This window comes from Canis lupus, chromosome 6 (assembly GCF_048164855.1).
Source record: "Canis lupus baileyi chromosome 6, mCanLup2.hap1, whole genome shotgun sequence".
NCBI lineage: Eukaryota > Metazoa > Chordata > Mammalia > Carnivora > Canidae > Canis > Canis lupus.
In genome coordinates, this window is record NC_132843.1 from 42,549,826 (window position 1) to 42,571,786 (window position 21,961).

Here is a 21,961-nt window from a genome sequence, read left to right on the forward strand (position 1 = left end):
CCCAGCTGCCCTGCCCCACGGGGAGCGGGTGGTGTGTGATGTGGGCAAGAAGGACAGAAAAAATTATTAGATTTCCTTACTGCCCACAGCCCACTGACAAGTCCTTGAAACAGGCAGAGTGACATTCTTCTAGGAGCTCAGCTGCCTTGATGTTGATACTTTGCAAAGAGCAAAAGGCAACCTTATCCCCACCCCTGGGAATCCGTAAATCTACTTTAACATATAAAAATTCCTTTAGATATTTCCTTTTTAAAAATATTTTAATTACGTATTTATTTTTAAAGATTTATTTATTTATTCAGGAGAGACACAGAGAGAGAGGCAGAGACATAGGCAGAGGGAGAAGCAGGGTCCCCATGGGGAGCGGGATACAGGATTCCATCCCAGGACGCAGGGATCATGACCTGAGCCAAAGGCAGATGCTCACCCACTGAGCTACCCAGGTGCCCCTATAAATTTCCTTTATCTCTAAATCCCCCAAGATACATGTTGGCGATCATCCCCCAAGGATATGGCCCACCGACATATATCAGAAGGGTCTCATGACTCGGGCTTTATTACACAATGACCTTCCCCAAACAACAGCTAGCCCCCTAGACGTCCTGTGAACCTTACTTCCAAATTCCTTAGAGACTCACACTCTCCCTAACCCCATCCTGACTTGGAAGTATATAAGGGGCCACTCAAGGGGGCCACCCCAGTGCAGTTCTTGCTGCCATGTCCCCTAACATTCTTTTTCTACACCAGTGTGCACAGTCAGCTGCAAGCTCCCTGGGGCACAGCCCTGATGCTCCTCCTGCAGGCCTCCGTTTAGCATCTGCAGCCCTGGGGGCGTGGGAGCAGGGGAACCTCAGGGCCTTTCTGGCACTGCAGCACTTGACCTTCACAAGAACTTCTCAGGCCTCTCCCAACTCTTGGCTCTCACAGACATTCTCCGTATGTCCCTGGCCCTGATTGGAGCCTGGCTGTGGCTCTCTGCAGTGGGGTGGCTGGGGTGAGTGCCTAGCATCTCTTCCTGCTTTTCAGATAGTTCTTTCCATTCCCCATCTGGCCTTCTCCTTGTCCCTCCCACCCTCACCCCACCCCAAACCCAGCCACTAATTCCTGCAGTTTACCCAGGGCCCCTGCACTCAACCCTCGTCCACCTAATAAATGCCTGGACAGCTGTCCTCTACTGCAGTTACCTTTTGCTCCCAAGGGCCTCACACTTGACCTCCCCCAGGTTCCTGGTCTGGTTGGTTGGCTGGATGTCTGTCCTCCCCCCTACTGCCCCCACCCCTTCTCAAACTGATTGTCTTTGCCTTTATCATCCTTCACACCTGTCCTTCATGTCCTCATTCCTTCCCTGCCTGAATTAATGGCACCGCCACCCCTGGTCTGAGCTGAGGGGTCCAGGGACATGCCAGGCTCCATTCCCAGTTATTAGAATGGTGAAGCCACTGACAAAAAACAAAGCAAAAAATGAAAAGGAGAACCATCAGAATCTTTGATTTCAAAATTTCAGAGAGGGAAGGGATTTCTAAACTTGATTTTCAGTAGATTAAGTTTATTTAGAAATCAAGAGAATGCCTGATGGGTCAGAATGTGAGCTGAGATAGTCATAACCCCAGTTATTTATCATTAGTGTGTGGGGTGCTTGTAAAAACACCATTTCCTTAAGTCTCCAGTAAATACATGGGAGTCAGGGATTGTTCTTGTACATGGGGAAGAAACAGTTTGAAGGGTATGGAATTCAGAGCTCATAAGGGCTGTGCACACTGGCTAGGAATTCAAGGCATCCAGACTGGGAACGAACTCACAGCTTATCTGCCCCTGTCATCTCTCATATCCAACATTTTCAACATCTGCTCCCTTCATCTGCCCCCAAAACTAAAGGCAGTTCTACAGTCTTGTAGTACTGATGAGTTTTCCACCAAAGACTTTTTTTTTTTTATTTTATAGCAAGTGGAAGTGAAACACAGCCAGGAAAGTAAAAACATCAATAGTGACAAGTATGTCTGCTTTGGTTCTAACAGGACAGGTACACTGGATTCTGAATGGCTTCAGGCTCAAATTCCTATATTAGTAGCTGAGACTGTGACTGAATCCCTCCTAGATCCTTCCTTGGCTTTCTAAGTAGGCTGATCTAATCCCCGAGAACTTTCTGTTCCCTCAGCATTCTGCATCAAATGGAGAAATACAGATTATAATGTGTTTTGTTTGCTTGTTAGAAAATGCCCTCACTATCTGGGTTGGGAATACACAACCTTAGGGCCATTCCACAGGACACAGCCCACATCCAGTGACCGTACAAGGAAACGGTGACAATTTGGCTTTCTGCTCTTAGGTTATAGAGTTGACAGAGGTAAGTGCTTGGGACATCCTGCAGTGAATAACATGAACAGAGAAGACAGGCAGGGACTACCCAGTTGCCAGGGAGTCTTGGGAAACAAAAATCAGCAGGTGAGCTGAATGGACAGAGGAAGCAAATTCAAAGCTCAGATGATGGCCAAAAGTGTTTGCCCAGCAGCAGATCTGTAATCCCCAGCTCTTCCCATGCCCTTGAGCACGCCTGATGCACATGGAAGCCAAACCCCTCAGCACTGCACCCCACACCTAAGGCTCCAGCTTCCTTGGCACAGGCATCCCGTCCCAGGAGCAGCTACACTTCTGCACCCTCATGTTGGGCAGGCTGACCACCCGGGGCCTGGGCCTGCCTCCCTCTTTGACAGTGATGATCATGGGCAGCGATGTCGTCTCCGAGGGGACGCACTGCCGTGGCCCCAGAAGCGGCCACTCGAAGGGCAGAGGCCACGGGGGCTGCTGACAGGTGCCCACACACTCGTAGGCCAGGAACCCCGGGGGCTCCAGGACCCAGTTCTCGGCCCACTTCATCCCCCGCAGGTCAATGTACACCTCCTGGCGGCAGCAGCGGGCAGCCTGCGTCACCGGCACCTCGGGGTCACAGTCGCCCTGAGCTCTGCGGGGACAAGGAGAGGCAGGGGTCAGCTGAGGGTGCCCGGGGCAGGGGGAGGGCCCTGGCGGAGGGGCGCGTCTAGGAGGGAAGTGTTCCATCCTGGCTGTGTTCAAAAGGCTGCTTGTGATCCGGCTGGATGACTACCAGTGGCCAAACAGCACAGAACAAGTGCCATCAGCCCCGAGAGTGGCCGGAGAAATTTCCCGCACCCGCACCCCGAAAGAGCCCCTTCAACGGAGGTGGCAGTCCCTAGGTGCCCCATCCGCAGGCCCGGCGCCTACCCGTAGGTCCCCAGGTCCAGGGTGTGCAGCTCCAGCCGGGGCTCCCCCTGCCCGGCGCCCGTGGGCCCCTGGGAGGCAAAGCGCACCAGCCTGTGGGCCCCGGAGGCGGGCGGGCCCAGGTGCTCCCTCTGCACCGACACCTGCAGGAGCAGGGGCTGCCGAGGCCGGCTCAGCTGCTGCCAGAAGGTCACGGCCTCCGTCACGTCAAAGGCCTTCCAGCCGCTCTCGTGGAGGGACACCAGCCTGCGTGCCACAGGGGGGCCAAGGGGGACAGGGGCCTGAGCTGGGGAGGAGGGGGTGGCTCCCGGGGGTGGGGGTGGCTCCCCTCCGCGCCACCCCGCTGGGGACGCCCCCAGCCCCCTCCCCCCTCCCCTTCCCGCCGTCTCCCCCAGCTGGGACCCGCCCCCGGCCCTCTCCTCCCTCCCCTCCCTCCCCGCCCCGCCCCGCTCGCAGCCCCCACCTGGAGTCCACCAGGGAGGTGCGGTTGGGGCCGTCGTCTCGGACTTGCAGCCACTCGATGGTGACGCGGGCGCGGGCGCTGTACCGGCTCCTGGAAGAGGCGCAGCACCGCCGCAGCAGCCACCACCAGGGCTCCTGTGTGAAGGACCGATCCTGTCTGCCGGGATGAGCATCTGGCCCGGTGCTCAGGAGGCTGGGGGGAGGGGGAGGCTGCTAGATCCTGGGCCGTGCGCAGTGGGAAACCACTATTCCGGAGGCACCGTCCTGGGCAAGGGAACCTGTGATAATTTAGCACCGATGCAGCTTTATCCAATTAGGCCCCATCTGTCCCTCTTTCTGGCTGTTGATGGATTCAGAGATTAGAAGTGGAAGAACCAGCCAATCCATTGCCCCCTCCGACTTCTAAGCCAAGGCAAGCGATGCTCAGACATGACCGCTTCCTAAAGCTCCCACAGTCACTGATGGCTACAGCGTATGTACTATCCGGGCTCCCAATGGCCATCCTGAATTCCCTCTACACCCTCCAGCTCTTCCCAACCAGAGCCCTGCCTGACCCCGGAAGCTGTCCTGGGGGTACTCAGTCCAGGTGATGGGGCTGGGCAGCAGTGGGCCAATCATCCAGCTTCCGGAGGCTTCCTGCTTGTGATGGACGGTACCACTGCCCGAGGGCCACTTTGGACCTGGCCCTGGGCCTAGAGCTGAGGGTACCATGGAGGGCAGGGGGCTGGCATGGGTGTGGGCAGCAAACCTGGTACCCCCTGGAGAGATGAGTGATGGGGGCTGAGGCAGGAAGGCAGGAGGGCAGGTGAGGTGTAGGGCCCTGTGCTTACCACCACCCTCCTGCCCCTCCAGATTTGAACCCCCCTAGAATCCAGGCTGCCAGGTGAGGGGTCAGAGGTCATGCTCAGCCTCCAAGGGTCAGGGACCTGCTGGACCTGGCCTGGGCTCAGAACCAGAAGGGATTCTGAGGTCAGTCAGGCTGGAGCCCAAAAGCAGCTTCACTCCTGCATTAGAGCCTCACATCTGGGGGCTCCAGGGGCCTCCTGTCCCCTTCCTGTTCAGGGCAGGCCCTGCTGGGGGTGTTCCAGAGATGCCCTGTGGCCTGGCCCCACATGCCCTGGGTCATCCCAACCCTGCACCCATCAGTCTCCTTGATCCCAGGCCCAGGGGCCCATGTGGCCCTTTGGGGTCTTCAGACAAGCTCCCAAGTAGGCCCACCTGTCCTCCCAGGATGGCCGGGATCAGCAGGGTGGCCCCTCCCCAGGGGCTCCCTAAGCAGGAATAGGGACCCTCGTTTCTATTCATCCAGCCCCTTCCTGGCAGGAACAAGTCCTGGATTGTCCTTGCCGTGCCACCCACTAGCTGTATGTAATTGGGCGAGTTTTCTATCCTCTTCCATAGAAGTCTCCTCGTATAACATGGGAATAATGTACTGTTTTTTTTTGTTTGTTTGTTTGTTTGTTTGTTTGTTGCAAGGAACTTGTCAGTATTAATCAAGATGTCAGCAGACTGCCTAGTACAGCCCCCTGGTGTACAGTAGGTGCTTAATAAATAACAGGAGTCTTTTCACAGTGCTACTGATTTTTCTAGTGTTTTATTTTTTTTTTTAAGATTTTATTTATTTATTCATGAGAGACACACAGAGAGGCAGAGACACAGGCAGAGGGAGAAGCAGACTCCATGCAGGGAGCCTGATGCAGAACTTGATCCCAGGACCCGGGAATCATGCGCTGAGCCAAAGGCAGACACTTAACCGCTGAGCCACCCAGGCGTCCCTCCAGTGTTTTATTTTAAGAAAATTAAGTTAACACTGTTTTTTAAATCCTTTTTTTAATAATGAACACACATAGTACGAGAGTGAAAGGTACCAAGGGGGTGCATGAGAGACAGCCGGGCTCCTTCTCTTGTTCCTCATCCATCCTTTTCCCCAAGATGATCTGTGCTCTTCAGCGAGACATGTCACTATTTCTCCAGGTGGGCCCCGCCTCTCCTCCCAGGACAGCCAGGGTCAGCAGAGCGGCCCCTCCCCTGGTGCTCCCTAAGCAGGAATAGGGACCCCGGTTTCAGTTCATCCAGCACCTTCCTGGCAGGAGTGAGTCCCGGGCCATCCTTGCCGTGCCACCCACTAGCTGCATGGCCTCCCGTGAGTCCAGAGGACTGAGCCAGCCTCCTTCTGACAGCTGTCTGCTTCAATTGGATAAGGCCAGGAGAGCCAGGATTCTGAAAAGAGCAGGAAGGTAACAAGAGCGGATGTGGCTTGGGCACCCATTGTCCCTCCCCTTGAGTTCCCGGGATACACATTATTAACACTCCCATCTGACCAATAAGGTGATGTACTTGCCCAAGGTCACAGGCCAGCCTTGGCCCCCCTCGGAGTTCTCACTAACAAACTATGACCTTGGACAAGGGTCTTAACTGCTCTGAGCCTCCTTTGTGAAATGTCAGCACTGTTTCCCTCCCAGGGCACGGGGGAGGGTGAAGGAGCCCCGGGAGGTCTGTAAGGCAAAGTGGGAGACCAGGCTGCACCAAGGGGGGTGCACACTGTGAAATCACCCGAAGCAGGGCACTGGGACTCCCTTGGGCTCTGGAACACAGCCTCACCTGGTGCCTCCCTCTACCGGGGGGGAGCCACTCTTCCCCTGCCCCACCCCTCCCTCCTCCTTACCCCCCTGCACTTGAGCTTCCTATCAGCTGCCTCTTGGTCTCCCCAACACAGAGAAGAGGCAAAATCCTTAAATATCTGCTTCATTAATTGAAGAGAAAGGGAGGGAGGAATAGAAGCTTATGGAGAGAAGGGCTTCTAGAAGATCCTTCTTCAGGACAATATTTGAGCAAACAGACTAGTTTATAGGAGCATTTTTCTTTCTGTGCATTTTTTACCTGGTCAAAAAAGAGATTAATATTACTAACAACTCTCCCCAAGAAAGGAAAGAGAGAGAGAGGAGGAGGAAAGAGAAAGAAAGAAGAAAGAAAGAAAGAAAGAAAGAAAGAAAGAAAGAAAGAAAGAAAGAAAGAAAGAAAGAGAAAGAAAGAAAGGAGGGAGGGAGGGAGGGAGGGAGGGAGGGAGGAAGGAAGGAAGGAAGGAAGGAAGGAAGGAAGGAAGGAAGGAAGGAAGGAAGGAAGGAAGGAAGAAATCTGTGTACAATCCTACCACCTAACAGTGATTTGTTTGCTTTTGAGTGTCTGAACCCTGGGAAGTCTGGTGTTTAGGTGGGAAGGAAGATGGTGTCTGGACTCAGGGCTGGGAAGTCCCCACTCCCTGGAGGTGAGGAGGAGGAGGAGGGGAGGCCAGCGGGGCTGTGGACCGAGGCCAGCAGGCCAGGGAGGACAGCCCCACCATCAGGGATGACCCTGTTCTTCCAAGGACAGAGGCTCTGTCGGCTCCGCGGCTGCCTACACGCTGGCGATGAGCCCGAATCCGGTGCTGGGCCTCCGTACTTACCTCCTGGGTGTCTGCTCCAGCCGGAAATGTCCCTTGACAGGTGCAGGTATGATCGAGGCCATGAAGGGAACAGACAAACCAGCCAAACAGCCAGAGCCGGGCCTGTTTGGGCCCCTGCCTGCCTTGTGGATCCCAGGGCTGGTAGACCTTGCGGTCCTGCTGCCATCGCTGCTTCCTACTAGGCCTACGGACTCTTGTTCTCTGCGGTGAGGCCCACAGCAGAGAAAGGAAAAGACAAGCTTTTCAATTAGGGGGGAGAGGCACGGGCACACCTAGGCCACGGCGTCCTGCCCCCAGCCCTAGCGGAGGACACAGGGCGAGGAGGGAGGTACTGGAGAACAGGCGGCGGGGTCCCTGTGCAACCACACCTGTCCACCCATGCAGCCCATTGTGCTGAGGCTGACGTGGGTGCCCCTGCCCGCTCCCCAGGGGCATACACAGCAAGCCCTGGGAACTGGTGGCCTTTGCAGCTCTGGGCAGCATCCCCCAGGCTGGCAGGCCTGAGTCCAGGGGTCAAGGAGCCCCATCTCGTCTGCAGGGGTCAGTCCACTCCTGCTGCCAGCAGCCCAGGGTGGTGTGGGAGCCCGAGCCTCCTCCATCACCCAGTCACCCAGGCGGGAGCAGCCCATCCCCAGAGCCGGGAGGGCCAGCCTCGGTGGGATGGCTCTGGGACTCCACTGAGCCCTGAATATGGGGACCTGATAACCCGACCTCCTGGCCCTCCTGCTCCCCTTCCTCATCCTGTTAGGGACTTAGGTGCTCAGAGATGGAAGCAAAAATGTCACATGAGAGAAAGGAAAGAAAGAAAAGGTGGGCTGTGCCACTGTGGGAGGCTCCCTACTCTGGAGTACGTCCAAGGCTACCTACCCCTCCTCCCCCAAATGTGCCCTCAAGATCAAAGGGCCGCTTAGATCCAAGGGGAGGCCTCGGATGGTTGTTGGGGTGTGTGCCTCACCTAGCCGCCTCTGCGGAGCTGCCTCTTCTGCTAGGATGCTTTTCGTCCTCACACAACACCATTAAAGCACTATGTACAGTATTTTCCTGATTTGTCCTTTTTTTTTATTATTTTTTTTATTTGTCCGTTTGAATGGTCAGTGGCCCCCATACTCCCGCCCCAGAGACACTTCTGGGGGCTGCATGTCTCTCTGGGATCCTGGCTGGTGGCTCCTGGACACCCTGCTCCCCCACCCCCACCCCCACTCCCCGCCCTCTGCACTGAGTTTAAAAAGGCTTGGATTCTCCAAGCAGGGGGCAAAACTTGCTTGCCGCTCTGGGACTGGAGATAAGGCTGAAAATGTAAACATCCCCCGGAAAGAAAGCGCGTGGACCTGAATCTCTAGAGGGATTCCACAGAGATCTCTATATAAACACACGATAAAACTAAAATGTCATCACAGTACACGTATTGTTTTGAAATTTGGTTTTTATTTTCATTTCCCTTTATTTTTATCATGGGCCTGTTTCCAGGTAAGTATTTATTATTTTTTTAATGGCTCTTTAGAAAATTAAACAAGTAATGCTTGAAAATGTTCTTGATGAAAAAAAAAATGTTCTCGATGTCACGAACCCCAGGAGGGCAGGGGTCCCTGGCTGGCTCTGTCGGGGGCACATATGATGTTTGATTTCGGGGTGGTAAGTTCGAGCCCCACATTGGGTGTTGAGATTCCTTAAAACTAGTAATTAAAAAAAAAAAAAAACAGCAGGGGGCACCTGGATGGCTCAGTGGTTGAGCATCTGCCTTTGGCTCAGGTCATGATCCCATATTCCTGGGATCAAGTTCTGCTTCAGGTTCCCCACAAGGAGCCTGTTTCTCCCTCTGTCTGTGTCTCTGCCTCTCTCTGTGTGTCTCTCATGAATAAATAAATAAAATCTTTAAAAAAATAAAAACAGCAGGGAAGAAGTCTATAGAGGAGAAAGCAGAAGTCTCCCTTCCCACCTCACAAATTGTCTGCTCAAAACAATACTTTCCCAAAACAGTCAGTGCTGTAGGGCAGAGGTCTGAACAGGCTCAGCAGGAGTCTGTGCCCAGGGAGCACAGGGCTGTGGTTACAGTGTCTGCTGGAAAGGACACTGCTCCTAAGCTCCGCCAAGTTGCTGACAGAGTCCAGCTCCTTGGGCTGGACTGGCTGCAGGCTGGGAGCCCCTCTTGACTCCGTAAGGGCATCACTTAGCAGATGCCACTGTACCAGAGCACCACACACAGGGCAGTTTCAATGACCAACACTCATTCCTCACAGTCCTGGAGGCTGCAAGTCCAAGGTCAGAGCATCAGGGTGCTGGGGTTCTGGTGAGAGCCCTCCTCCAGCTTTCAGACAGCTGCCTCTTGCTGTGCCCTCAGGTCACATGAGGGCACGGATCCCATGAAGGCTCCCCCTTCCTGACCTAACCACCCTGCAGAGGCCCCACCTCCATACACCATCACACTGGCAATTAAGGCTTAAATGTGTGAACTTGGCAGGAGGGGGACACGTTCCCCCGACCATGTGGCCCCTCCATTTTCGTGCCAATTACTATGTGTCAAATGTCCCTTAATGGGGGCACCTGAGTGGCACAGTTGGTTAAGCGTCTGCCTTTGGCTCAGATCATGATCCCAGGGTTCTGGGATCAAGCCCCATGTCAGGCGCCCAGCTCACCAGGGAGCCTGCTTCTCCCTCTCACCCCGTTTGTGCTGGTGTGCTCTCCATGCTCTCTCCCAATCTCTCTCTCAAATAAATAAATAAAATCTTTTTTAAAAAAATGTCCCTTAATGCTTTGCATCCCTCTGACTTCCTTTTTTTTTTTAAATATATTTTATTTATTTATTAGAGACACACACAGAAAGAGAGGTCAAGACACAGGCAGAGGGAGAAGCAGGCCCCATGCAGGGAGCCTGACGTGGGACTCGATCCTGGGTCTCCAGGATCAGGCCCTGGGCTGAAGGCGGCGCTAAACCGCTGAGCCACCAGGGCTGCCCCCTTTTTTTTTAATATTTTATTTTTTTATTTGAGAGAAGAGACCAAGCAAGAGAGAGAGCACAAGCAGCAGAAGCAGAGAGAGAAGCAGACTCCCCGCTGAGCACACAGCCCGACATGGGGCTCGATTCCAGGACTGACTCCAGGATCATAAACTGAGCAGAAACCAAGAGTTAGATGCTTAACCAACTGAGCCACCCAGGGGCTCCAGAAAGCTCTCTGCTCTCTCTGCTACTTAGGGCTGATATAGTTAACTGGGCTCACCCTGAATATTCCAACATAATCTAACTGTGCCATATAATAAAATCATGTAATCGAGGATGTGATATCTCTGCATATAGTCCAATTCTGTGATATCTCTGCATATAGTCCATATAGTCCATATAGTCCAATAGATGAGAGCAGGGCATCACTGGGGGACCTTCTAGAAATGTGTCTCCCATGGTTGACCACTGGTAGGGGCTTGATACACATCTTTTCAGACCTTTTTCCATGCTTTTGTGTACACTTAAGCATATCACTTTATTTTGTGTTATATAAATGGTACTCATGGGTATTTTTCTGTAGTTTTTTTTTTCAGTTAAAATGTTTTAGGATATTTTCTATGCCAACAGATCTTTACTGATATTTTCCAACACCTAATCTTTTAAATTTTTTTTTCTGAAGATTTTTTTGAGGGAGGAGGGCGAGGAAGAGAAAGAATCTCAAGCAGACTCCCCTCCAAGTCATGACCTGAGCTGAAACCAAGAGTCACACACTTAACTAACTGAGCCACCCAGGCTTCCACCAACAATTTTTTTAAAGATTTTATTTGTTTATTCTTGAGAGATACAGCGAGAGAGGCAGAGACACAGGCAGAGGGAGAAGCAGGCTCCCTGTGGGGAGCCCAACGCGGGACTCGATCCCAAGACCCTGGAATCACACCCTGAGCTGAAGACAGACACTCAACCACTAAGCCACCAGGTGCCCTCCACCAACAACAATTTTAAAAAGACTTAATGAATAAAGAAAAAACCAACTAGGTCCTTGCATGAGAAAAATTCCAGTGCTTCTTAAATTAATCTACAAATGTAACAGAATTCAATAAAAATATTAGAGTGTGGTAAAACCCAGCATACACAAAGTCAAAAACCAATAATAAGCCAGGGGGAGATATAACATTTGCAATAGGGGAGCACTGTGTCCACAATGTATAGTGTCCACAAGTCAAAAACCAAAATGGCAACTTGGTAGAAAAATAGACACAATGTACTGAATGAATAGTTCTCAGAAATGGAAATACAAATGGCCTTAAACATTTGAAAAACTGTTCACCGTTATTCATAATAATAAATGCAAATTAAGAGTACAGTGAGATGCCACTTTTTCTGTATTTGATTTTTTTTTAAGTTTGGTTTTTAATGACACTGTGCTGGTGAGGCTGTCCTCTCATCTGTTGCTGGAGGAAATGGAGCTCAGTTTGGCAATATCTACCAAAATGAGAACTATAAGGGGGAACTTGGGTGACTCACAATGCTGAGCGTCTGACTCTTGATCTCAGCTCAGGTCATGATCTCAGGGTCGTGAGTTCAAGCCCCCGCACTGGAGTCCACACTGGGCACCCAGCCTGCTTAAAAAAGAGAGAGAGAGAGAGAGAGAGAGAGAGATCTATATATACTCTGTAGCCAGTGTATCCACTTGTAGACTTTTATTCAAAAGACACATTCATACAGGTATGAAGTGGCACTTATACTAGACTATTTATTGCAGTATTATTTGTAACAGTAAACACTTGGGAACAGTATGAACTTCATTCAAAGAGATCTGATTACATAAATCTTGCCACATCTGTACAGAGGAATTTTATATAGCAGAAAATAAAATAAATAAAATAAAATAAAATATGAGGCAGCACTACATAGAAGACTGCATTGTGTCCCCCACACATTCATATACTGACGTCCTAACCCCCAGCACCTCAGAATGTGACTGGGTTTAGAGATGGGACTTTAAAGAGATAATTAAGGGAAAATGAGGTCATGGGGGAGGTGATCTCATCCAATCTGGTGTCTTCTAACAACAGAAAATTGGGACCCACAGACCAGGGGTGCACGTGCATAAAGGACCTACCATGTGGGGACAGAGAGATGGTGGCCACCTACAAGCCAGGCAGAGAGGCCTCAGAAGAAACCATGTTTGCTGGCACTTTGATTTTGTGGCTGACGATAAATTCCTATTTCAAGGAGGTTACAGTGTTGGAGAAAATAAGAAGCTCCTTTAAATCAATTAAACTAATTGCACTGGCTTTGGGGGGTGGGGGTGCGGGCCTGGGACAAGGGGCGGTACTGGAGGGGCCACAGGGAGACCGAGGCCAGAACGGGCAGAGACTGTTCGGTGAACCTTTACAAAAATAACATTATAATAACAAATTGCAATTACAATTTTGAAAAGAGGAATAGACCACGCTGACGGATTAGTAAGATTGGCACAGTGCGGAGAAATAGTGACAAGTCCCTCTGCAGAGCGCAGACCATCTCGGGGAAAAGGATGGATGAGGAACAAGAGAAGGAGCCCGGCTGTCTCTTGTGCACACCTTTGGAACCTTTCACTCTCCTACTGTGTGTTCATTATTAAAAAAGATTTTAAAAATACTGTTAACATTTTCTTAAAACACTGGAAATTTCAGTAGCACTGTGAAAAGACTCCTGTATTTATTAAGCACCTACTGTACACCAGGGGGCTGTACTAGGCACTCTGCTGACATCTCGATCAATACCGACAAGTTCCTTGCAACAACAACAACAACAAAAAGTACATTATTCCCATCTTATACAAGGAGACTCCTATTGAAGAGGGTAGAAAACTCGCCCAATTACACGCAGCTAGTGGGTGGCACGGCAAGGACAATCCAGGACTCACTCCTGCCAGGAAGGGGCTGGATGAACTGAAATGAGGGTCCCTATTCCTGCTTAGGGAGCCCCTGGGGAGGGGCCACCCTGCTGATCCCGGCCATCCTGGGAGGACAGGTGGGGCCCACCTGGGAGCTTGTCTGAAGACCCCAAAGAGCCACGTGGGCCCCCGGGCCTGCGATCAAGGAGACTGATGGGTGCAGGGTTGGGATGGCCCAGGGCATGTGGGCCCAGGCCTCAGGGCATCTCTGGAACACCCCCAGCAGGGCCTGCCCTGAACAGGAAGGGGACAGGAGGCCCCTGGAGCCCCCAGATATGGGGCTCTAATACAGGAGTGAAGCTGCTTTTGGGCTCCAGCCTGACTGACCTCAGAATCCCCTCTGGTTCTGAGCCCAAGCCAGGTCCAGAAGGTCCCTGACCCTTGGAGGCTGAGGATGACCTCTGACCCCTCACCTGGCAGCCTGTACTCTGGCAAATCCTGGCTCCTCCCCACCTGCTTATCCCAGGCCCCATCACTCTTGTCTCCAGATGTCAGGACCACTGAGAGTCTCCTCAACCCTCCCTTTCCTCCACTCCCCTCTTCCCCTGCAGGACAGCAGATCTGACTTTGGGATGACTTGCAGGCCCAGTCCACTGCAACAGAAGGCCAGGCTCCCCGCCCCCCCCTCAGATCCACAGCCTGCAGAGCAGGGCCCCTTCCTGTGCATGACAAAAGTCTGTCCTCCCACTGCCAGGCCATCAGCCCCTTGGTCACCCAATCCACACAGGCTTTCTTCTGGCTGATTGCCCAATTGTTTTATTTCCCCAGCAAAACTCTTGAACCCAAGTGTAATCCACATTCAGAAAAGGGCCTGTGTTTGCAGAGGGATAAAGGGTCTGGGAGATTGGCCCTGTGTCTGCCTCTACCAATCCTCTTTCTGAGTCCACACTCAATGAACCCACTGTATTAAAGGTGGCCCACCATCTCTGTGACCTCAGGCCAGAAGGGTCCCTTCCTGATGCATGTGGCAAGAGGCCAGGGGAAGAACCCACTTCTCTTTCCTCTGAGTGGTTCATTTGTCTCTTGGATGTGAGTGCCTCCAGCCCCCACACCTGCTCCTTCTCTGTCCCACACCCTCCAGACTCAGCTCCCAGAAAGTTCCAGCATCTCACTGGCAAAATAAAGCTGTGACCATCTGGGATTGACCCTCCATTAGTCACCGGCAGGGCTGCAATGGCCACCTTCCCCTCCCACTGCCTGCCCTGCCCCCACTGTCAACAGGTGTCTCAGACACACTTGACTCAGAGGCACTCTATTAATTAAAACCCTCTCCAAATTAGCTTAAAATAGATCAGAGAACTAAATAGAAAATGCAAAGCCATAGGGGCGCCTGGCTGGCTCAGTCAATAGAGTTAGAGATTCTTGATCTTGGAGTCATGATTTGAGCCCCACATTGGGGCAGAGTTCACTTAAAATAAAATAGTTTTTAGGGGCCCTTGGGTGGCTCAATGGGTTGAGCTTTTGGTTCAGATCATGATCTCAGCGTCCTGGGATCAAGACCTGCATCAGGCTCCCTGCTCAGGGGAGAGCCTGCTTTTCCCTCTGCCCCTCACCTCTACTCGTGCTTTCTCTCTAAATAAATAAAAATAAGAACAAACAAAATAATTTCTAAAAATGCAAAACCATAAAACTCCTAGAAGATTAACAGGAGAAAATCTAGATGAACTTGAAGTTGGAGATGACTTTTATTTTTTATTTTTATTTTTTTTAAGATTTTATTTTTTTACTCATGAGAGACACAGAGAAAGAGACAGAGACACAGACAGAGGGAGAAGCAAGCTCCTCGTGGGGAGCCCAATGTGGAACTTGATCCCAGCATCCTGCCATCATGACCTGAGCCAAAGGCAGATGGTCAACCACTGAGCCACCCAGGCGTCCCTGGAGATGACTTTTAGACATATCACCAGAGGCACGATTGGTGAAAGAAATCATTAATAAGCTAGACTTCATTACAATTAAAAACTTCTGTTGTGCAAAAGATACTGTCAAGGGAATGAGAACACAAGCCACACACTGGGAGGACACGTTTGCAAAGGACACATCTGCTAAAGAACTGTTACCCAAAATATCAAAGAACCCTCGAAACTTAACAATAAGAAAACAAACAACTCAAATCAAAAAGCAGTCAAGGGGCACCGGGGTGGCTCAGTGGTTGAGTGTCTGTCTTTGGCTCAGGGTGTGATCTTGGGGTCGTGGGACTGAGTCCCTCATCAGGCTCCCCATAGGGAGCTCACTTCTCCCTCTGCCTATGTCTTTGCCTCTCTCTGTGTCTCTCATGAAAAATAAAGTCTTAAAAGAAGAGATACAGATGGACGAATAAGCATACAGGGGGAGGCTCAACAGCACATGTCATCAGGAAATGCAAATTTTTTAAAAATATTTTATTTATTTATTCATGAGACACACACACAGAGAGAGAGAGAGAGAGAGAGAGAGAGAGGCAGAGGGAGAAGCAGACTTGGGACTCGATCCCGGGTCTCCAGGATCACACCCTGGGCCAAAGGCAGGCGCCAAACTGCTGAGCCACCCAGTGATCGCCAGGGAAATGCAAATTAACCCAATGATGGCTCCATCTCATGTCTACTAAAACGACCAAAATCAAGAACACTGACCCCACCAGGATGCCTGGGTAGCTCAGTGGTTGAGCATCTGCCTTCAGCTCAGGTCACGATCCCAGAGTCCTAGGATCGAGTCCTACATCAGGCTTCCTGCATGGAGCCTGCTCCGCCTTCTGCCTGTGTCTCTGCCTCTCTCTCTCTAGTGCCTGAATAAATAAATAAAATATTTGTTAAAAAAGAAAGAAAATACTCTGCATGATATTACAATGGTGGATACCTGTCATTTCACATTTGTCCAAACCCAGAGAGTAGAAACGATGGACTTTAGGTGACAATGATATGTTGGTGCAGGCTCAGACACTGTAACAAATATGCACCAGGGTGGGGTTGCTTATGGTCAGGGAGGTTGTGCATGTGTAGGGGCCAGGGGTATGCGGGAATTCCGTATATTTTGCGCAATTTTTCTGCGAACCAAAACTGCTCTAAATAAAATAAAGTCTTTTTTTTTAATAGTCTATTAAAAAAAACAAACAAACAAACAAAAAATCTCCAATGACTTCTTACTACACTTTGGGTGATAAAACTCAGATGTCGGGATCCCTGGGTGGTGCAGCGGTTTGGCGCCTGCCTTTGGCCCAGGGCGCGATCCTGGAGACCCGGGATCGAATCCCACATCGGACTCCCGGTGCATGGAGCCTGCTTCTCCCTCTGCCTATGTCTCTGCCTCTCTCTCTCTCTCTCTCTCTCTCTGTGACTATCATAAATAAATAAAAATTTAAAATAAAAACAAAAACAAAAACAAAAAAAACTCAGATGTCTTCTCTTAAAGTCCAGGCTGATCTTGGCCAGGCTCACCCTCCTACCTCTTGTCCTACTGCTCCTCACTGGCTCCCTCACAGCCTGTCACACGGCCCTTCTTGCTGTCCCCAAACCTGGAATGGCGGTTCCACCCCAGGGCCTTTGCACCAGCTGTACCCTCTGCCTTCAAGGCTCTGCATGCTGACCTTTGCAGAGTTAGCTGATTTTTGTCATTCAGAACTCGGATCACACATCACGTCCTCAGAAAGCCCTCTCTTGCCCATTCATAAAATCCTCAGGTCCCTTCCTGTTCCCGCCAATCAAGATGTCTCTTATCATCCAGCTTTATACTCCTCCTGCTACTTAGTCTTATCTACAATGATCTTATCTGTTTGTTTCACTGTTTGTTGACTACCTCCCCATTAGGATATAGATCCCATGGGCTCAATGACTTTGTCCAGCCCGTTTTCCTGCTGTGTCCCTGCACAGAGAACAAAGACCAGCACTCATGGTGGATACTTCATCGACACTTGTTGAATGAATAAATGAATTAATGAATTGAAAGATGGGAATCTGAGCTCTGTATGGACTTTGTGAGCACCCCAGGATCTCAATTTCTTTGTAAAATGAGGGAGATAAACTAGATTTTCCTTCCAGCTCCAAAGTACGGGAAGGGAGAAGCAGGGTGGGTTGGGCTTCTCCCTGGACAAGCCCTGTCCACATGAGATGCTGTGGGTTCCCACCAAGTCCCAGGAAAGGTTCTGGCCACCCAGGAACTCTCAGGGGCCCTTGCTCCCTGCCCCACGCCCCAGGGTATCTCCATGGGACAGGGGAGAACCGTCAGAGAAGCCGAAGGAAACCCCAGCACCCACCCTGGCCCACCCCACTGCAGAGAGCCACAGGCTTAGGGCAGGGGCAGGGACATATAGAGAATGCCTCATCGTTGCAGTGAAAAAGGAGAGCCCAGAGATGGGAGAGGCTGGAGAGGCTGCAAGGGTGCCCACATGGGGGTGAAGACCTGCCCAGGCTTTCCCAATTGGTGGTGCCAGAAAGACCCCTAGGGGAAGCTTGCTCCCATGCCTCATTCCCATGGGGAAACTGAGGTCTGCTGAGGTCACCTTATTTGCTGAATGGAGGGATCAGTTTGGAATCAAACTTCTCGGTCACAGGATCCCCCCACATGGCCAATTCTGGACCCCAGGGAGCCCTGTGTCCTTGAATGCTCTCCCCAAATGCCCACCCTGAATGCTCCCCTGCATGCTCTCCCTGCATACTCCCCCTGCATGTTCCCCTCTGCATATTCCCCCTGTATGTTCCCCCGTGTATGCTCCTGCTGCATACTCCCCTGCAGGCTCCCCTGCTCGCTCCCCCTCCATGCTCCCCTTGCATTCTCCAAGCAGTGGGCCCACAGGGCTTTCCTTTGGGAGAACAAAAATCCAATTAAAAAGCTAACTATTTCTGGCTCAGCCTGGGAGGCTCTGCTGTCTCAGCTCTGCAATTAAAAACGGAGTAACATTTAAGTGAGGGAGGGATGGGTCCCTAGGGCTCTGTGTGACCAGCCTCTCATTTCCCACATAGGGCTTCAGCCTCCTGCCCCTGGGGCCCTTGAAAGGGGATGGTCTGAAAGCCTCACCTCAAATCAAAGCACCAGGCTGCCCCGCCCGAGAGGGAGCACCCCAAGAGCCTGCAGGTCAGTGTGACAACGGTCAGCTCAGGTTGGCCTGAGCACCAGCTAAGGGAGCCTGCATGGGCTGGGACACACCAGACCCAGCGAGCTATGTGGTCTTGGGCAGACCAGGACCCTCTCTGGACAATGAGGGGTTTGACCTGCACAGTCTTCCCGTCCCTCCAGTGACTCTGGTTCTGGACCACAGCTGTGTCCTCTGGTCAGGAATCATCCAAGATGTGTCTCTGTTTAATTTGGAGTCCATTTTTACAGTTGGAGATTTCCAGGAGATGTGTTAGCTCGGTGTTAGCAACTGAGCAAAACAGAAGCATCCTCTGGGAGGTGTGCGTGGGTGTGTGTGCGCTTGTGCAAGTGTACATCTGTGAGGGTGCAATCCCTTCTCTGCCTGCAAGCCCTCCGAGGCCAGTCCTGAGGACTGGAGACACAAGCAGGCTCATGGTGGTCCCAGGAAGTATTTTTATCTGGGCTCTAGTGGGAAGAGTGGGCGGGCACCCCTGAGGCCTGCAGAAGAACAGGGCCTGTTCCCATCTCACAGGCCAGGGGCCCTGGGTGTCGGGAGGGGAGCAGCTCTAGGTAGATTCCAGACACAGACAAGGAAAAGAGCTGGGTAAAGACAAGGAACAGAGCTGGAGACAGCACAGCCCCACCAGTAATGACCAGAGGGCCCTCCACAACTGCAGTGGCTGTCATCTAGAGTAGGTGGCAGGTGACTCTGCAGGTAGAGGTGGAGGTGGCCACTCCAGCCACGGCCTTCACCTCTGAGCACCTTCCTATTCCTCCAAGCTCCCCCCCAAGCACCCAGGTCCTCTGGGGCCTGTGTCACTTGCCGAGTTCCCCAAGCCACCACCACGACTGCCCCTTCTGTGTCTCTCTGGTCCTTCTCTGTCTCTTCTCCCTGATATCTCCACATTCCCCAGACTCTGCTGTTAAGGGCTGAACCGTGTCCCCCCAAATTCCTATGTTGTAGCCTAACCCTCACACCTCGGAATGTGACTGTGCTTGGACATATGTCCTGTAAAGAGGGAAGTAAGGTAAAATGAGGTGGTGTCGGTGGCCCTAACCCAATATGACCTGTGTCCTTACAAAGAGAGGACATTAGAACACAGGGAACTATGTGAGGAAAGCGGGAGGGCAGCGTCTGCAAGCCAGGCAGGGAGAGAGGCCTCGGAACACACCAGCCCTGTCGATCCCTGGATCTTAGGTGTTTAGCCTCCAGATCTGTGAGACACTAGATTTTCGTTGCTGAAACCACTCCATTCGTGGTACTTTTGTGTACAGTCCGAGGAAACCAATATTCCGATCTCAGGCCAATGCACACGAAGCCCTAACTCTACCCAGCTCTAAGTTATGGTTCAAGGTTGCACATCTACACTCGGGCCTCTGTCCCCGCCTGCTCCTCAGAGGTGGGGCTCCCCGGCAGAGTGGGGCGCAAGGGGCTCTAGCTCCGCTGCAGCTGGTCACAGCCCCAGGCACACCATGAGCCTTGTTCTCCTTGTTTGTAAAAGTGGGGGTCGGGACACCCATTTGACGGGGTGCTGGGTGGGGATCGTTGGCCTGGAGAAGCAGACGCAGATCTGCAGATCCGTGGATGGGGGCAGGCCAGGAGGAAAGCAGGTGTGGCGGCCTGGCCGAGGCTTCCAGCTCGGTCACTCCCTTACCTGATCTGCCAGGTACTGCCAGGAGGTCAGGCCCGTGAGCCACAATACAACAGCCGCGGTCCATCAGGTCCAGCCCCGGGCCGGGCCCTCCATGCTACCTGCCCACATCGTCCCAAGAGACCTGTCAAGTGGGCACCTATCTCCGGCCTCACCTCCTCTGCCACTTCCTGTCTGCTCCCAGCGCTCTTTACTGAATATTCCCCTCTGCATATTCCCCCTGTATGTTCTTTACCGCCTCTGTCAGAGCATTTACCACCCTGTAGCACGGATGCATTCCCACCAGATGGGGAGCTCCCTTAGGGCACGAAGACATTGCTGCTCTGGTGCCTGACACACAGTGGGGTTCTATGTGTGCAGATGAATCAGTGCAACTGAACAGAAGCTTCCCACGCCCCCCGCCTCATCTCCCGCAGCTGAGGACGTGCACCGTTGCAGCAAGGCCAGCTTCTGTCTCAGCCCTGCCTGCCCCCTGCACCCCCGCCCCTGTGGTCCCTGGGCTTCTCTTCACCTGGGTCCTATCCCCCAGAGCTGCCCTGGACATCTCAGGACACTGACACCATCACATCGAGGGTCTTGGTACATGAATATTTTGTATTTTATGTGCCCCAAAAGAAGTTATAAATAAATACAGGTCAACTGGTAATCAGGCAGGTCTTTTCTCGAGTCTTCACCTCCTTTCTGTTGTGTCTCCCCAGATGCCCGGGCATGCTGGCTGTGGGCCATGGTCAGCCCCACACAGTCAAATGGGCATCTGTGTGGGTCTCAGGGCAGAGCCGGGCAGCAGCTCCCCTACTGCCTGAGGGTCAGAACCTCTAGTTCTGCAGCTTTGGTGGGAGATGAGGACCCACCACATTCAGAGAGGCAAAAAAGATAAGGAGAAGGCATTTCTGGCGGAGGAAACGATGTGAGCAAAGACAGTGGGGGGCATCCAGGTGGGGGTGGGCCTGGGGTCTGGACCAAGGAGCGTCTTGGAGAGTAGAGGGTTCTAAGACTGGAACCAGAACTCAGGAATGCCAGTGTTGTTTCCATTTCCCATAATTAAAAAGGCAGGTGTTTGGGATGCCTGGCTGGCTCAGTCAGTGGAGTGTGTGACTCTTGAGTCGGGGGTGTGAGTTCATGTCCCACGTTGGATGTAGAGATGACCTTTAAAAAAAAAAGGCAGGCGATCACTTGGTTTGAGAAGCAGGTCTGGAGCCGGTGGTGCTTGGGGAACAGGGGCCATGGCCATCCCCACCCCTGCCCCTGCCCCAGACCACAGCCTGACCCTGGCTCCACCAGGCCCCAGCTCTGGCACCTGTCTTCCTACTTATCTTCCCTGAGCCTCAGATTCCAGAATGATCCCCATGAAAACAAGAGTGACCTCTGGTTATTGGAGCTGCCTCCTGCCAGACCCCTAGCCCAGCAAGTGTTCCTGGAGGGTAAGCAACTCACCTAAGGTCACGCGACTAAGGAAGGGATGTGATTCTCCAGGCCTCTTCCTGAGCTCAATGACCAAGGACAAGCCTGGACACGGGGCCACCTGGAGAGCCACCCAGGGATGTGTGTCCCTCCAGGGACAGTGGTGCTGAGGTGCAGGAGCAGAGGCTGCTGGGAGGAGGAAGATTTGAGTCCTTCCCTCTAACCCATGCTAAGCCACTTTTTCATAGGAACGCATGAAATCACCTGCCACAGCGGGCACTGGGCACGGAGCTGGATCCGGCCTCCCCACGGGGTCTTGTCCTGGTGTCAGGCCACCCGGGATCTCAGCGGTTGGCGCCTGGTGCCCTCTAGTGGCGCAGCTGGGCACCGACGGGCCAGAATGCGCCTTCCTCCTGGGCCTGCCCCTTTGTTCCGGGCACCTCACCAGGCCACCTGCTGTCCTTGAGCACTCTTCTGGGAGACAAGGGGGACACTGGGAAGAAGACTTGGAATCTGATGGCTGGGATTCGGCCCCGCTGCCTTAGATAGGTGCCTTGGGTTTTTCATGTGTGCAATGGGGGTGCCCACACCCTCCCTCCTGCCTCCCGGGACTCTGGTGAGAATCCAATTGGATGTGATGGACAACAGCACCTTGAAGTTCAAAAGTGCTACAGAAGTATTGTGCTTGAGAGAAAATAACTAAGTGCAGGTCCAGGACGCCAAGGACCAACGAAGGGCTGGTGTCGGGGAAAGAGCCCAGGAGGGGAGAAGGCATCCCCAGCAGAAGAGAGGGTGGTGGGCAAGGGCAGCTGGGCTCAGCAGAGACCAATTCATCCTGTAGGGCA

The 21,961-nt window shown here is 52.4% G+C and overlaps 1 protein-coding gene and 1 long non-coding RNA gene across 2 annotated transcripts; both read right to left on the bottom strand.

Annotated features, from left to right (window-relative positions):
- Positions 1–271: 271 nt before the first annotated feature.
- LOC140636052 (left-right determination factor 1-like) lies at positions 272–4,314 on the bottom strand. Its single transcript, XM_072831531.1, has 4 exons — positions 4,235–4,314; positions 3,698–3,889; positions 3,238–3,480; positions 272–2,959 (listed from the first exon to the last, which is right to left on the bottom strand). The coding sequence occupies exons 1-4, from the start codon at positions 4,312–4,314 to the stop codon at positions 2,596–2,598; spliced, it is 879 nt and encodes a 292-aa protein (XP_072687632.1). The 3' UTR covers positions 272–2,595.
- A 1,192-nt stretch (positions 4,315–5,506) lies between these two features.
- Positions 5,507–8,036, bottom strand: LOC140634702 (uncharacterized). Its single transcript, XR_012032092.1, has 2 exons — positions 7,139–8,036; positions 5,507–5,916 (listed from the first exon to the last, which is right to left on the bottom strand). It is a non-coding gene; the product is annotated as an uncharacterized lncRNA (long non-coding RNA).
- Positions 8,037–21,961: the final 13,925 nt, after the last annotated feature.